This window comes from Gekko japonicus, unplaced genomic scaffold (genome assembly GCF_001447785.1).
Source record: "Gekko japonicus isolate JY-2015 unplaced genomic scaffold, Gekko_japonicus_V1.1 scaffold62, whole genome shotgun sequence".
NCBI classification, from domain to species: Eukaryota; Metazoa; Chordata; class Lepidosauria; order Squamata; family Gekkonidae; genus Gekko; species Gekko japonicus.
Window position 1 is genome coordinate 1146880 of NW_015166419.1, and position 17571 is coordinate 1164450.

Here is a 17571-nt window from a genome sequence, read left to right on the forward strand (position 1 = left end):
CCTGACCACGGCATAACTCTGTTTAGGGTTGACCTTTACAACCGGCCCCGATCCTGTACACAGGGAGTAGGAACGGTGCGCAAAAACTCAGGTGCCGCTTTGCTCTTCTCCGGTTCCGCTGGAGATGCTCCTTGAGATCGATCCTCTGTAGCTCAGCTTGGACGAGCGGCCGTGGATTTCTCCCGAGAAAGCGTGCAAACGAGGGAGGGATGGAGGCTGGCCTGCCTGCCTGCCTTCCTTCTTTGGCCCAGCCCAGCGGCGTCGCCTGCCTCTCTGGCTCCTCCCCGGCCGCCTGGGCAAGGGCGAGAGGCAGCGCGCGGCCCACCGGCCGAGGCAAAGGCGATGAGCCACCCGGGAGCGGATAGGCCGCCCCAGGCCCCGCGGCAGGGCCAAGGAGGCGAGCAGGAAGGCGGCGGCGGCGCCGGAGTCGCCGTCCGGCCTCCCCTTCCCCGCCTGGTCTTGGTCTTGGCGCTGCTAGCGGCGCTGCTGGCCGCCAAGTATTACCGGGACTCCGAGGCGGCCCGGCGACAGGTACCGATGCTAGGGCGGCGGAGGAAGCGGGTGGGGGGCGCCAGTCGTGCTTTGGGGGCGGCGGCTGGTCCTTTGGGGCTGGGGAGAGCGAGCTGGGGGGTGAGAGTGGGCCCTTGTGGGGCTGAAGAGCTTGGGAAAGAGCATGGGCAGGACTGGAAGGAGGTTGTGGGCCTGCAGTGAGTTGTGGGGGGTGGGAGGTGGCGGCATTGGAAACTTGAGAAGCTGGAGAGTAAGGGGAGTTAGGGGACAAGAAGGGCATTGAGGAACTGGGGAAGTTGGAGGAAAGAAGATTAGGGGAGGCTGCAGAAGTTGGAGGTAAGAGGGATTTGGGGGGACTGGAGGCATTACTGGGGGTTAGTGTCTGTTTCAAGGTTGCAAAGCTGGAAGTGGGTTTGGATTCTTTTGTTTTCAACTAGCCTGGTACCCCTGCTTCGCTACGGTATTTAAGTTCTGTAAACCCAGTTGTAATACTGATGATGTGAAGTCTGAAATGTAACATTTGTTGTAGGAATTCTAATGGAGAAGATTGTAGTGAAAAAAATAAAGACAGACATACGTAACTTTTCTCTCTCTCTACTGAAAGACCTCTGTGACCCTCAGGTACTAGGATCACCAGTCTGCTTGGTGAGCTCACTCTGGAGCAGGCCACATAGAACTGTCCATTTAAGAAGCAGTCCTCTGTTACGTCAACTCCTGCCACCTTCCACGAAAGTGATGGCCTCTCTGCTTGTGTTCCTGGATTGTTTTGCTCATATGGAGACTGTGTGGTTCTGAGCACCTCAGGGTGATCTCACTGGTACTTGGCCTGTGCAGCCCAGTGCCCTACAGGAGTACTATGTGTATATGTCTTTGCCGCATTCCTAAGTTGCTTCCTCCTTGTAGCATTGGTGTATCTGGCTTGATGTTTGCCAGGAGCTTTCTTGGGGGCAGTAAGAGGTGAGTGAGGGGGAGTTGGTGTGAGGGAGTGGTGATGTGGTGGACATTTCTTCAGGTTCATGAGGGAGGCACGCATCAAAATGGCTCCTAGAAAGGTCCTTTACTATTTCCCCATGAACATTCATTAACTCAATTGCCATGCTGGCTTTTTTGAAAAATGTCTATTCAGGAGTCTTGAATTGCTGATTTCTGTAACTGTCCTCAACTGTCTGCAGTCTCTTCTAACTGTGTTTAGATCCACAGCTGAGCAATCAGAGGGAGGCTCCCCCTTCTGGTATGCACTCCTAGCTCATCCCGTTATCTCTCCTGTGGCCTTGGAGCTGTGCTCAGCTGCACCGCTTTTCCCCACTGGGAGCCGAGCCGTTTTCCTTTGAGTGCGCTTGCTCGCCCCTGCTCATTGGACTGTGCCCTTGGGGGGGACTTGTATGAGCTGAGTATAATTATCTGTCTTCCTGCCTTAACCCCATTCCTGACACAAGGTGTGTGGTATGATGACCTAAGTGCTTTCCTCAATAAACTGCACCTTTCTTAAGAACTGTTGTTGAGCGTGATTGACTTGGGACTCTGACACCCACCTCCTCTCCTACACCTGACTGGCAGCTGTATTAGAGTATTAATATTAGTATTAGAAGTATTAGATGCCACTGTGGAGGTGGGGCTGGCAGGATCACTAAGGCGTTACTGCTGGGGCAGGCTCCCTCATGGCTTTAAGCACCTTGCAACCACTGCTGCACCTGATAGACAACCGCCTGTTAGGTGTAGGAGGTTGGGGGAGTGTGTTGGAAGCCATCAGAGAGGATGAGCCAGCAGCATTACTGCACCTCACAGGTGGTTGTTGGCCATTCCTGATTTCCTCAACTGTCATTAGCTCTGTGCAGTCTCCTGTAACTGGTGTTTTTTTTCCAACCTCAGAACCCTGAGCTCTGCAGCTGACCAATCAGAGAGTGGGGGGTGCAAGGAGGCAGCAGCCTGGCAGCCACATAGGAATCAATGGGGGGAGCACATTTTACCCCTTTTTACCCCCTAAGGGGTTGAATTTCTAAAAATCCCTTCTTAGTGAGCATCTATGTTATGGTAGGAGCACTCTCCTCGAATTTCGTGTTTCTAGGTCCAGCGGTTTGGCCTGGGTGTTGATTTTATGGTAAGGGGATTTTTAAAATATATATTGGCTGCGGTCACATGGAACATTAGCCACGCTAGAGAGCCAGAAGATAGGCGGATTTTCCGGGCGCGATCTCATCGCCACATCTGGGAAGCGTAGAGCTCCCATGGCTCAACCGAGGCTTCCTGGCGAAGATGCGGGGTAAAAAACTAGTACCTCTGAGGTACTAGTTTCCGGTAACCGCGGGGCAAGGGAGGGCGTCTGATCGCGTTTCCGGTGGCATCCAGCGCCTGCCCATGTCCCCTTGCAAAAAGGGTTCCCCCCCCCCAAGTCTCCATGGATGCGCACAAGCACCCAACGGAGCATGCACATACTTTGGTATACAAAAAACCCCAAACCCGTTTGCCGCACCGCGCCGCTTCTTTGCCACGCGGCAGGATTCTCCTATGATCGGCACCTCCCCCTACCCACGGGACCTCCACTGAACCTCCACGGGAGGTCTGATCGCGCAACCGTGCGTTATTTAGCCCCGGGGCAAACAGCCACGCCTCCCCCCCGCGATATCCGGCCCGTGTGACCGGGGCCATAGAAGGGTAATTCATGTTGCGCTTTTGTGAGTTGGGCCCCTTATTCATGGCAGGGAGTTAATGGGGCAGGGCTGGAGTTGGCAACCTCTCTTCTTCTGGGGAGAAGTTGGCAGGCAGACGGGGGAGGTGTAAGAGCCTGTCTTTAAATTCTCACCTGAGGATCTTTATTGTTTCCAAGGTTGAAATATAGTTGCCGTGGTGCTTAGTGGATTGAGGTAGCTAATTGCAGAAAAGCGGTATCAGGGTAAGGGGAATTTAATGGGGCTGGGGGCAGATTTGGTGGTCTCATTGTGTCCAGGAATAGGTGCCTCAAAATGCTTGAGACCTGGAGGAGGTGGGGCGACTTAGTGTGGGTCCTTAGCAGTAGCATGGCACTTTTGGGGAAGGTTAAGAAAAACACGGCTGACCATCTGGATCTTTCTTAATTGTGAAGAGTAATAAACCAAGTAGGGCTATACATCCTCTGTGTTTTAATGTATTTCTTTTTTGGAATAGTGATAGTAATGCAATGCAATATTGGGATGGATTTCTCTAACAGACCACTTCTAAGAAAAGGATACTGTTAGTTAACCCCATGCTTGAGAGGAGACCATTGAGTATAAGCTTTCGACAGAGGTATAGTGTCAACTGACGCCATCATGGGATGGATTGTGTTCTCCCCACTCACCTCCAGCTTCCCCCTTCTTCTCACTGCCTCCCCCTTCTGGTATGCACTCCTAGCTCATCCCGTTATCTCTCCTGTGGCCTTGGAGCTGTGCTCAGCTGCACCGCTTTTCCCCACTGGGAGCCGAGCCGTTTTCCTTTGAGTGCGCTTGCTCGCCCCTGCTCATTGGACTGTGCCCTTGGGGGGGACTTGTATGAGCTGAGTATAATTATCTGTCTTCCTGCCTTAACCCCATTCCTGACACAAGGTGTGTGGTATGATGACCTAAGTGCTTTCCTCAATAAACTGCACCTTTCTTAAGAACTGTTGTTGAGCGTGATTGACTTGGGACTCTGACACCCACCTCCTCTCCTACACCTGACTGGCAGCTGTATTAGAGTATTAATATTAGTATTAGAAGTATTAGATGCCACTGTGGAGGTGGGGCTGGCAGGATCACTAAGGCGTTACTGCTGGGGCAGGCTCCCTCATGGCTTTAAGCACCTTGCAACCACTGCTGCACCTGATAGACAACCGCCTGTTAGGTGTAGGAGGTTGGGGGAGTGTGTTGGAAGCCATCAGAGAGGATGAGCCAGCAGCATTACTGCACCTCACAGGTGGTTGTTGGCCATTCCTGATTTCCTCAACTGTCATTAGCTCTGTGCAGTCTCCTGTAACTGGTGTTTTTTTTCCAACCTCAGAACCCTGAGCTCTGCAGCTGACCAATCAGAGAGTGGGGGGTGCAAGGAGGCAGCAGCCTGGCAGCCACATAGGAATCAATGGGGGGAGCACATTTTACCCCTTTTTACCCCCTAAGGGGTTGAATTTCTAAAAATCCCTTCTTAGTGAGCATCTATGTTATGGTAGGAGCACTCTCCTCGAATTTCGTGTTTCTAGGTCCAGCGGTTTGGCCTGGGTGTTGATTTTATGGTAAGGGGATTTTTAAAATATATATTGGCTGCGGTCACATGGAACATTAGCCACGCTAGAGAGCCAGAAGATAGGCGGATTTTCCGGGCGCGATCTCATCGCCACATCTGGGAAGCGTAGAGCTCCCATGGCTCAACCGAGGCTTCCTGGCGAAGATGCGGGGTAAAAAACTAGTACCTCTGAGGTACTAGTTTCCGGTAACCGCGGGGCAAGGGAGGGCGTCTGATCGCGTTTCCGGTGGCATCCAGCGCCTGCCCATGTCCCCTTGCAAAAAGGGTTCCCCCCCCCCAAGTCTCCATGGATGCGCACAAGCACCCAACGGAGCATGCACATACTTTGGTATACAAAAAACCCCAAACCCGTTTGCCGCACCGCGCCGCTTCTTTGCCACGCGGCAGGATTCTCCTATGATCGGCACCTCCCCCTACCCACGGGACCTCCACTGAACCTCCACGGGAGGTCTGATCGCGCAACCGTGCGTTATTTAGCCCCGGGGCAAACAGCCACGCCTCCCCCCCGCGATATCCGGCCCGTGTGACCGGGGCCATAGAAGGGTAATTCATGTTGCGCTTTTGTGAGTTGGGCCCCTTATTCATGGCAGGGAGTTAATGGGGCAGGGCTGGAGTTGGCAACCTCTCTTCTTCTGGGGAGAAGTTGGCAGGCAGACGGGGGAGGTGTAAGAGCCTGTCTTTAAATTCTCACCTGAGGATCTTTATTGTTTCCAAGGTTGAAATATAGTTGCCGTGGTGCTTAGTGGATTGAGGTAGCTAATTGCAGAAAAGCGGTATCAGGGTAAGGGGAATTTAATGGGGCTGGGGGCAGATTTGGTGGTCTCATTGTGTCCAGGAATAGGTGCCTCAAAATGCTTGAGACCTGGAGGAGGTGGGGCGACTTAGTGTGGGTCCTTAGCAGTAGCATGGCACTTTTGGGGAAGGTTAAGAAAAACACGGCTGACCATCTGGATCTTTCTTAATTGTGAAGAGTAATAAACCAAGTAGGGCTATACATCCTCTGTGTTTTAATGTATTTCTTTTTTGGAATAGTGATAGTAATGCAATGCAATATTGGGATGGATTTCTCTAACAGACCACTTCTAAGAAAAGGATACTGTTAGTTAACCCCATGCTTGAGAGGAGACCATTGAGTATAAGCTTTCGACAGAGGTATAGGTATAAGCAGGGGTCTTGTTGTAGAAAAAGAGCTGCCGGAGCTCATTAGCATAACTCATTAGCATAACTTATTTGCATATGCCACGCCCCCTGACATCACCGGAAGTGACAGAAGGCCACACCCCCTGACATCACCGGAAGTGTGTCAGAAGGCCCGGCTACTTACCCTCCTGCTTCATCCTCATTCCCAAACGGAATGAGGATCGAAGCAGAGGGCGGGGTAAAGAAGGGGGCGGGGCTTCACCACGTGACCGCCCCGCCCCCTAGAGGTTCTCTTCCGGAGCTCCGTACCTGAGAGCTCCCCCCCGACTAGAGCCCTGGGTATAAGCTTTCATGTGCATGCGCACTTCATGGTATGAAGTGTGCATGCACATGAAAGCTTATACCCAGAATTAAACTTTGTTGGTCTTAAAGGTGCCACTGGACTCAAACTTTGTTCAAATTTAACTATTATACCTCAGATTAAATGGCTCCTCTCTGAAATGATCTATGCACCACAGAGTCCCTGCACACTTGTCTCTGTGGTAAAGCCAGTGCAGATGGATCAGGGCAACTTGCCCTTTAAGAAGCAGCACCCTATGGGCAAGAAATGTACTGCTTTCGAAGAAGGAGGAGGAGGAAGAGGAGGAGGAGGAGGAGATTGGATTTATACCCCGCCCTTCACTACCCGAAGGAACAAACTCCTTTCCCTTCCCCTCCCCACAACAGACACCCTGTGAGGTAGGTGGGGCTGAGAGAGCTCTGACAGAGACTGCTCTTTTTAAAGAACAGCTCTTATCAGAGCTACGGCTTGCCCAAGGTCATCCAGCAGCTGCAAGTGGAGGAGTGGGGAATCAAACCCGGTTCTCCCAGATTATAGTCCCCACACTTAAGCACTACACCACTTAACCACCACATACACCACTTAACCACTACACCAAACTGGCTCACTGCACTTCTTGATCCTCTGCCCAGTGGTTGGCAATGCTGCCCATGAGAAACGGAGGTGCTTCTCAGGTCTCCCCTGGTCTTTTCCTCCATCCTTTCACACTTCAGTGGCTTGCAGGGCTCCATACTCCTCTTTTGGTTGCCTTACCAAATGATGCCATACAAGAGGACCGGCCTCTCTCCTATGATGGTACACTGGCTCAGTGATAATCATCCCATCCTGTCTGTGCCTGGGGGAAAGGGAAACTAGACTGGACTGAAAAGTGGCAGACACAGTCTGGACTGGGAAGCTGGATCCACATTGGAGTGCATCTGATGCAGGTTCAGCACCTCAAAATGCCTAAGTTAGACGTCTTCAAAGGCCGTGCTGCATTCTGTGCAGACTGGCAAGGCAAGATCTGTTGGTGCAGCCCCAACATTTGTGGCTCTCCTGACCATGAAGAAGACAGTGGATCAAAGGATCTTCCAAAATTCTAGTTACCTGGCAAATGAAAAACCAGTTAAAAGTGGCGTAATAAAAGCCCAGTCTTGTTGTATGAAACCCACGTCACAGGCTGAGAGGGATCCATTAGAATGCTTGCAGGTTGTGAGCTCTGGCAGTGGTGATTCCTTTGGTGGGTACTGGCAGGATTCTGCAAGAACACGTCAAGTGAGGTTTCTGCTGCATCTAATCACACATGTAATCTAGTCCACCCCTTCCCACTGCAAACCATACTTTGCTTGGTATTTGGTTCTTAAGGGTCTGTTGATACCACCACACACAACATTTCAGGGGCTTAGTGGAATGCGGCAGGATGGGGAAGTGAGAAAAGTCCTGCTCTGTAAGGCTGTGGGTGGTTAAATACACCCAGTACCAGTGTTCCCTCTAAGCTGAGTTAATGTGAGGTAGCTCACCGTTTTTTAGCCTCTGGCTTATACATTTTTGTCTTAGCTCAGGAAAGATGGCTCCAGAGCAAAAGAATTTATGCAGTAGCTAAGTCTGTCGCTCACAACTTTAATGCCAGTAGCTCACAAAGTAGAATTTTTGCTCACAGGACTCCACGGCTTAGAGGGAGCAATGCTCAGTACCCATCAGTGAGGAGAACGCTGCACTGGGCAGGAGTTTAACTCCATTACTCGTTCGAGGCAGAAGCTTTGTTCTGTGAATTCGCCCTCCTTTGCAGACAGAAGAGGTTCTGGCCACGGATACTTTTGTAAATGGTATAACTTTTTTTTCTGACGTCGTTCCTAGGTGACGATAAATTCCAGATTTGTTCCTAAGTGATTGACTCCCAGTAGCCTTACTTTTGTCACCTTGCTTATTTAATATATATGCAGAGTACATCATGCGAAATGCTGGCCTGGATGAATCACAAGCGGGAATTAAGAATGCTGGGGAAAAGATCAACAACCTCAGATATGCAGACGATACCACTCTAATGGCAGAAAGTGAAGAGGACCTTAAGAGCCTCTTGCTCAGGGTAAAAGAGGAGAGTGCAAAAGTGGGCTTGAAGCTCAACATAAAAAAAACTAAGATCATGGCATCCGGCCCCATCACTCCTTGGCAAATAGAAGGGGAAGTCGTGGAAGTAGTGACAGACTTCACGTTCCTGGGATCCCAGATCACTGCAGACTGTGACAGCAGCCATGAAATTAAAAGATGCCTGCTTCTTGGGAGGAAAGCGATGGCAAACCTAAACAGCATGATAAAAAGTAGAGACATCACCCTGCCAACAAAAGTCTGTATGGTCAAAGCAATGGTATTCCCAGTAGTCATGTATGGCTGCGAGAGTTGGACTATAAGGAAGGCCGAGTGCCGAAGAATAGATTCTTTTGAACTATGGTGCTGGAGAAGACTCTTGAGAGTCCCTTGGACTGCAAGAAGATCAGATCACTCAATCCTAAAAGAAATCAACCCCGACTGTTCCCTGGAAGGCCAGATAATGAAACTGAAGCTCAAATACTTTGGCCACCAAATGAGAAGGGAGCACTCACTGGAGAAGACCCTGATGCTGGGAAAGATTGAAGGTCAAAGAAGACGGGGACGGCAAAGGATGAGATGGTTGGACAGTGTCATCGATGCAACTAACATGAAATTGAGCCAACTTCAGAGGACGGCGGAAGACAGGAGGGCCTGGCGAGATCTTGTCCATGAGGTCACGAAGAGTCGGACTTGACTGTGCGACTGAACAACAAAAGCCTTACTTAGTGCAAGTTCTTGGTTCTGAGTACCTAGCGGAGCAAAGTCTCTGGCTCCTTGGCTTCTGCCTCTTCTGAATGCAGGCTTCAGGACTGTTGCCAGCTCTTTATCTGCCTGGTGCTGTCTTGGATCTGCCCTACAAGGCACTTGAGTGCTATTTCTGTCTGTAATTGACAAGAAGAGCAAAGCCTTTGGGGCAGCGTTAAGCATCCTTCTAGGCTAGCAGGCGGCAGATGGAAGATAAATGGGGTGGGGAGTGGCAGGACCACTAATGGCACACAGAACCCCTGCAGCTGGCATCACAGAGGGATGGGACTTCGTTCTCCTTCCTCGGGTCTTTGTGCTGGGCGGGGAGGGGTGCTCTCCTGCTGTACGTGGGAGATGGCAGAGTACAAAGAGTGAATGAGCCGTCTTCCAGTCTGCTAGCATAGTAGAGAAATCATTGGAGGGCGTTCCTTCTCTTTTTTCCCCCTCCTAATTGTGGGATTGCTGAGGATCACTCTAAAATCCTCAAAAGGGGCTGAATAGGGGAAGGAATTTTGAGCCTCCCAATAGCCATGAGCTCAGCTTCAAAGGATATAAGCAGTGGACACAGTTCAGTAGGGACTTCTGCCTCCTGAGCTCCATGGAAATGGAATGTGTTTCACCCACTGGTGGGCTGAGGAAGGCAGGAGTCTGCCCATTGCTGTCAATGGGGCTCATACCACACAGATTCCCAAGTGGGTTCTGTCCAATCTTTCCTAAGCTCTGGGAAGCCACGCTGGGCTGGGGTCAGCCACGTCAGGCATTCAGGGGCTTTAGAGATAACTTTTTTGCTGTTTCTTCTGCCTCCTTACAGACACCATCCTTTCCGTCTATTTCTGTCACTCTTCTCTCTCTTGCTACTCCCAAAACATTGGTTAAAAAGACCAAACTTCAGATGGCCCGTTATTTTTCAGGTTCCAGAATTCAATACAGAGAAATTGAGTGTTCTTGGTGCAGTCGCCGAAAAGTTTTGGTATGGAGGGTGCACTGATGTTTTCTTGCATTGGTGGTACTTTCCATACCTATGAACATCTTCAGCGACTGTTCAGAGGATGGAAAATGAGTTGGGACAAGCCCAAAATGTTTTAGGGGGGAAAACCCAGTGGCCTTCCAACCCGACTCAGACATGCTAATTAACATGAACCGCATCTAGGGATGCCAGCCTCCAGGTGGGACCTGGGGATCCCCCGGAATTAAAGCTCATCTTAAGACTACAGAGATCAGTTCCCCTGGAGGAAATGGATGCTTTGGAGGGTGGCCTCTATGGCACTGGATCCCACTGAGGTCCCTGTCTTCCCTAGGCTCCATCCCCAAATCTCCAGGAGTTTCCCAACCTGGAGCTGGCAACCCTAACTGCATCCCACCAGAAAAGTCTTGTGCATGCTCTTCCTTTGAAATGAAGGGAAGCCACGCAAGGGTGCCACTTGGCTTGTGCAGGTGTCCTTCCCAGCACATTGCTTTCCCATCAGCTGTACTGGTCTTTCTCCAATGCTGCTCTCTTTTATTGGTGTTTAAATGTGCCACCTGAGACAGCCACCACTGCTCTTAAGGATTGGTTGATTCACCTGTCTGTCATGTCTTTATCCCACCCTTCCTCCAAGGGGCTCAGCACCATATGTGGTTCTCTTCCCCATTTTCAGTTAATTTCCATCTCTTAATACTTTTCTTCCACTAAATGGGGATGAGACATCAGTTCTTGGCCTTCTCACTATTTCTTCACAGTCTTTTCAACAGCTTGTCTGTTTTCAGTTCTGTGGATTCAGACAACTGTGTTTTATTGTAATTGTCACCAATAATTCAGTGCCATTCAATAGTTGTCACCGACGATGTCTTTCCCAGTGGCATTTCTAGGTTGTCTGAGGGAGTTCAGAATGTGCCAAACAATCAGACTTTTCTCTTTCGCAACAAGAGCGTAGCTTTAATTTGAGCTTGGGTAAGCTCAACAGTGAGAGTTATATGTGACTCTAACCTTCATGGTTCATGTGCTGGGTTGGTTACATAAGTTATGCTATGGGAGCACAATCATTCTCCATGGTTCAGTAGCCAGCCTTCAGCCAACTGTCTGCAATTCTGCAAACTACCCACAGGCCTGGTGTGAGGAAATACATTTTTTCTTTGGAGGTTTGAAATGGGCAAAACCTTCACTCTGAGTTTTTAAAAAGTTTTTTTCTCTCTCTCTAGGCAGAGAACAGGCTGGGGGGGGGGTCAGTTCAGTGGCTTTCCGGGCTCACCTCAGCTACCTCTTAAGGAATGCTAATAGTTCTAGCTAGAGACAATAGGAGGGTCCAGTCCCTGCCCCCTTTTCAAGCAGGGAATAGAGATTTGGAGGACTTTAGACTAGAAAGGTTCCAGCAGTAATCTCCAGGAAGAATCTCCAGAAAAAGCTTCTCTGACTTGGCCAGTGGGTGAGGAAAAGAGAAGTTATAAAACTCAGTGGAGCAAGGAGGAAAGTCTCTTTTGTGCTGATTCTGTCAGAGCAGACAGAACTCTTAATTGAGGTCTGGAGGAGGTAGCCATTAGGTATGTGCTGGCCTGAAAAGCTGGAGAAAGCTACATGGTAATGGTAACTCTGTATAGATCTATAGCATCCTAAGCTAAGGAGCCTGTCCCATATTTTAACATCTGATAGGGCTTGTATAGAGAAAGGCGCAGGTAGAATAACAGAAAAAGTAATCATAGAGAAATATCATAAAGTTAAACTCCCATGGTACGAGTATTTAGAAGTTTTACATCTTTTTGATACCCCAGGAATTAAATCAAAACTTAATTTTTTGCTCATAGCATATGAAAACTTTTATATTCAAAAACATTGTTAAAGAAAGGACTCATATCAGAAATTTATAAAATACTACTGAACCAGGGGTCATTTGGGGGGGGACGCGGGGGGACGCCATCCCCCCGGGTGAGGTGCGGGAGGGCGGGGCCTGGAGCTCCCTGCTGGTGCCTGCTGGAGGTCGCCACCGGCTGTGGGGAGGACACACTTCCGGTGATGTCAGGGGGTGTGGCATATGCTAATGAGTTATGCTAATGAGTCCCCCTAGCTCTTTTTCTACGAAATGACCCCTGTACTGAACCATGTTAGTAATGGTACAAAATTAGAGTCCAGTGGTACCTTTAAGACCAACAAAGGTTTATTCAAGGTATGAGCTTTCGTGTGCAAGGCACACTTTTTCAAATACATTGCAATGGTGTGTAAGGTTCAAACATATAGACAGGGAAATTAACATATAACGTGATGATGTTTAAGATATGCAGAGTCCAAAATAACAAGCTAAGGCTATAAGGTTAACAGCTATAAAGCAATAAATACGTCCGAATAGCAGATAAATGTCCAAAGGTGTATTTTCTAATTGTGGGAAGCAAACCAAGAATCTCCATTCTGTCCTCCCGGACATGAAGATGACTTAACAGCACTTTTTGAGGTGGATGCTTGGTCATGTCAGCAAAACATCCCAATATTCCTGGCATTACATTCAGTGTTCTAATATACTATTCTGAAGAAGAAAAACACTAACATACAGAGGATTTATAGTCCTTCTTGTTGAGAATATATATGTGAGGACTGAATAAGTTAGTATATGTAATGAGATAAAAAACCAATATCCCTGTTGAGTCCTGGGGAGGTTTTTGTTCCAAGTGTTGTAATTATTCAGTAGAGGTTGTAAGTCGTTGTTAATGCATTGAACTGTTTTGAGCTGAGAACTGTATGTGACCACTAGTGGTGTTCTATTATTGTCTCTTTTGGGCCTGTCTTCTAACAGGTTTTCTCTGGGTATCGTTCTGGCTTTGTCAATCTGTTTCCTGACCTCATCAGGTGGATACTTAATTATTACAAGTTATTCCCACAATTAGAAAAGACACCTTAACTGCTATTCAGACATATTTATTGCTTTATAGCTGTTGACCTTATAACCTTAGCTTATTATTTTGGACTTTGTATATCTTAAACATCATCATGTTACATGTTAATTTCCCTGTCTATACCTCTGAACCTTACACACCATTCCAATGTATTTGAAAAAGTGTTCCTTGCACATGAAAGCTCATAAAAAGGTAAAGGTTCCCTTGCTCGAAAGCCAGTCGAATCCGACTCTAGGGTTGCGGTGCTCATCTCCGTTTCAAAGCCGAAGAGCCAGCGCTGTCCGAAGACGTTTCCGTGGTCATGTGGCCGGCATGACTACACACCAAGGCGCACGGAACGCTGTTACCTTCCCACCGAAGTGGTACCTATTTATCTACTTGCAATTTCTTGCTTTCAAACTGCTAGGTTGGCAGGAGCTGGAACGAGAGACGGGAGCTCACTCTGTCATGCGGCACCCGGGTCTCGAGCTGCTGAACTACCGACCTTCCACAGCCTGCAGTTCAGCGTCTTAACCACTTGAGCCACCGCAGCTCTATGAAAGCTCATACCTTGAATAAATCTTTGTTGGTGTTAAAGGTGCCCCACTGGACTCTAAATTTGTTCTGTTGCTTCAGACCAACAGGGCTGCCCACATGGATCTATCTTCATGTTCGTAATGCCAAGACTAGTTCCCAACAAGCTTGGCAAAAAAGTATGAATATAGTATTAACAGACTATCAGTGGGGCTTAATTTGGAGTTCACAAGCAAATAAAACTAAGTCTTTGAGTTCTCAGACAATAATATCTAAGGTGTTATTAAATAATGGTACTTAGCCCCACACCAACTTTCCTATATTGCACCTACTATTTCCCCCCGTGCCTAAAACAATGTGGGGGGAAAGGTACTTACTACCATAATTGGTGGCAGTGTAAATTCATTGCAAGCTTTTGGAAACAAACCAGAACACAGATTAGATGGATTACTGGATATATAGATTGCCAATTGATCCTGCTTTAATATTGATAAATTTATGGTCTGATCAGATGCCTAGTACTAGTAAGAAATATCTTATAATAGCACTACTGACTGCAGCTAAGGCTGTTATTGCCACCAGATGGAAAGATAAGGATCCACCAACAATATAACTATGGATAATAAAATCTGGGATTATTTTATATTTGAAAAAAACGTCTGCATATACATCTAAAGATTATGATATAGATGCTATATTACAAATGGATAAGTGGCTTCCCTTTCTAAATTGGATGGAATCTAAAATGGCCAATTATAAATGTAAATGGTACCATGGCTATAGAATGTCCTTTTTAAGGTATTAATTTTTTCCTTCCAAAGTTAGTAGTATTGCCGTTTATTTGTTAATCAAAGATGTTATGTCTACCCTAACTCAAAAGACAGTATTATAAAGGTTATATAAATATCTGCACAAGAATAGCTTGGCTAGCTTGTTTCAATGTTACTGATTTAATTACAAACTGACTGTAACTGCCACCTGTTGATTATTAAATTACTATATTAAACTTTCAATAAAAATTGTATTTAAAAAAAAAGAGAAAGGGGCAGAGGAATTGCATTTTACCGATTTCTTTTGAATCCCTTGCTCAATCTGATACAGTGCTAAAAGTAGGTATGTTTGTGAACATTTTCTTTTTAATAAATACTTTATAAATTTGGATGCTGGTAGTGGTTCTCTGTACCACATAGACCTCCACTATCTTGAACACGCTATTTTAAAAGGAGCACCAGGGAGAAGGCTGTCAGTTGGCAAGTGGCTATTTCTCCAAGGGTGCACAAGGCAGTAAACGGTCCCTGCGGTGACCAGGCGCTGGGCAGCAGGAGACACAGAGGCAAGGCCTCAGAACTTGGAAGGGAAGTTGGGAGTCCTGACACACGAGCAAGTTTCAGCTCTGGCTATGCAGTGAGTCCAGCGAACAATCAACCTGACAGTGCAACCAAATGGTCATAGAATGGCTCTGCAGAGGGAGCCAAATGGAATTAGTTAGCATCATGATATTGTCACATTTACAGTGTAGCCACTGATGGCTGGGATCATGAGAGGAAGAAGCTCTGCTAAATAAAGCAGGAAAATGAAACAAACTGTTGCCACAAGAGATGTTGAATGGGACACACTTCGGAGGGAGTGTCCTGGGTCTTCTCAACATCCTCTCTTTTGTACATACTGGAAAATGTGGCTCAGTGGGAGGGCATATGTTTTGCATGCAGAAGGTCCCAGGTTCCATTCCTAGCACCTCCAGTTAAAGGATCTTGGGTAACATGAATTGGGAAAGCTCTTTTTCAGCCCTGGACTTGACCAACACCAGTCAAAAATAAACTATACTCATCTAGTCAAAAATAATACCAACCAGTGATATAAGGCAAGTTCATGCAGTCCCTATCTATTCTAACTTTTCCATATGCTTCATTAATTTGATGAAGTAGGTTCCTGCTTTCAAACGTGCATGCCAGAGAAGTCAGGTAACTTTCCAGGTGCCATAGCAGAGTGAGTGTTCTTTGAACCCTCCTTGTTTAGAATGTGGCTTCTTTCATTGATTGTCACTTACAAACCACTCATTTGTCTGTTTCCCAATCAGGAGACGGCTCTGAAATCTCTGGGAAATGAAGGCCTCTTTCTCTTCTCCTCCCTGGATACTAACAATGATTTGTACATCAGCCCTGAAGAGTTTAAGCCAATTGCGGAGAAACTTACAGGTAGGCATTTAACACCTTGAAAGCACAAAGATCTAATCAATATTCCTTGGAAGGCAACTTCTCTAACCTAGCCATCAGACCAGAGCTTGTCTAGTCCTGATGTAATTATTGCCTGTATATTTGGTTTGGAATTTTTTCACTAGGGAGATATCCTTCACTAAAGACAGAAGGGGGATGTTACTGATCCCAGCTCTTTCTGTCCCAGGAAACTGTTGTCATTCCAAATTCTGAAACTGTCCTCATTTCCCTTTTATTATCACTGTTTTCCTGGATGTGCCAAAGAGCTAGTGTTGGATCTTCAGAAACTTACCCAGTAGTAAAGCAATGGTAAAATTCTAACTGGAACATAAGGAGAGCCCTTCTTGGATTAAACCAAAGGTCTGCTTAGTCCAGCATCCTGTTTCCCACAGTGGCCAATCAGATGCTTTGGGGAAAGACACAGTAATATACTATGCATTGTAAATGATCGTGCCAAAGTATTGTGTTGGATGTGCATCTGTAGGCATGGGGAATGGTTTGCTCCTTAGCTGGCATGTCAAAGCATATCGGCTCAGGCATACCGCTGATGCTACCTTATCCATCTACTACACCCATCTTCTGAGAAGATACAGTTTTCCTGCCTCTGTTTTATCCTCCCAGCAGCCCAAGGTGAGGTAATTAATGTTGAGATAAGCCTCAACTCTTCCAGTTAGTTTTGTGGCTGAGTAGGGGTCTGAACCCAGATCTCTCTGGTCCTCATGGACTTCTCTAACTCCTTCCTTATATGAACTCTTGCTGTTAATTAAATAGCTGCGGTCTGTGGGCTTCTTCACACATGAACTTTTATTTGCATACACAGGGGAGAGGGGAATGTTCAGTTGCTCATGCGCCCCTTTGGCTATGTGTCCATAGGATGGAAAGGCTCACTTTCTTGATGCCCAGCACATACTGAAACTGATACATCGAATGCTTTCATTTATTTAGACACTTTTAACCTGCTTTTCACACCAATGGGGATCCAAAGCAGCTTACAAAACGCAATATAAAATAAATGGGGGGGGTCCATTTGACATGTAACTGCCTCAGCGTGCGGGCCAAGAAAGGCAGCGGGGGGGGGGGGCATTCTGCATGTGCCCGTTCCTGGGCTCCTTCCTGCCAGAATGCTGCTCTGGTGCGCTCTGGCAGGAAATGACCCCTGCTTATTGGTATGTGAACAGTCCCATAAAGCAGATTTTCTAAGCGCTCAGTCTCACTTTGTTTGGGGAGAGTAATGAAATGCGTTATGTGCAGTGTTCCCTCTAAGCTGAGTTAGTGTGAGCTAGCTCACGGTTTTTTAGCCTCCAGCTCACACATTTTTGTCTTAGCTCAGGAAGGATGGCTCCAGAGTAAATGAATTTATGCAGTAGCCAAATTGCTCGCTCACAACTTTAGTGCCAGTAGCTCACAAAGTGGAATTTTTGCTCACAAGACTCCACAGCTTAGAGGGAACATTGGTGTGCAAGAAGCTGAAATGGCTCAGGGGAAATTGCAGATTCCTGCAGTGCTAAGTGGATGCCTGAAAGACTGTGGATGTGGTAGAAGACAGAACAGGTGAAATGAGTCCCTTTGAAACTGAGTCTGAGGTAACATTCTGTGACTGTTGCTCTTTTCAGGCATTACTCATATCTCTGCCCTTGACGAAGAAGAGGAGGTGTTGGATCCCAATGGAGAGATGCTCTCCCTCATCGCAAAATTCCAGCCTCTGTTAATGGAAACCATGACAAAGAGCAAGGACGGGTTCCTTGGAGTGAGTATTGCATTTACATAGGCTACAAATCCTAACTTGTGGGTTAACTAAAGTACCAGTTGACTAGTCTGTAGAGGTCCATTTTTATCAATGGACCTGTGAGTTAATGGGCATGGTTGGTCTTAAAAGTGCCACTGGATTCTAAATTTGTTCTATTGGTTCATTTGTATTAGAAGGCACATTGATGAACAAAACCTATTGAGTAAGAC

The 17571-nt window shown here is 47.3% G+C and overlaps 1 protein-coding gene across 1 annotated transcript in view; it reads left to right on the forward strand.

The window, feature by feature from the left end:
• Positions 1 to 314: 314 nt before the first annotated feature.
• The window catches only part of SEPN1 (selenoprotein N, 1), a 46277-nt gene continuing 29020 nt past the window's right edge, over positions 315 to 17571 (forward strand). The window contains exons 1-3 of the mRNA XM_015411628.1: positions 315 to 531; positions 15480 to 15597; positions 17229 to 17362. Coding sequence (XP_015267114.1) covers positions 343 to 531; positions 15480 to 15597; positions 17229 to 17362 — 441 coding nt within the window. The 5' untranslated portion in view covers positions 315 to 342. The remainder of the gene's footprint in view (positions 532 to 15479; positions 15598 to 17228; positions 17363 to 17571) is intronic.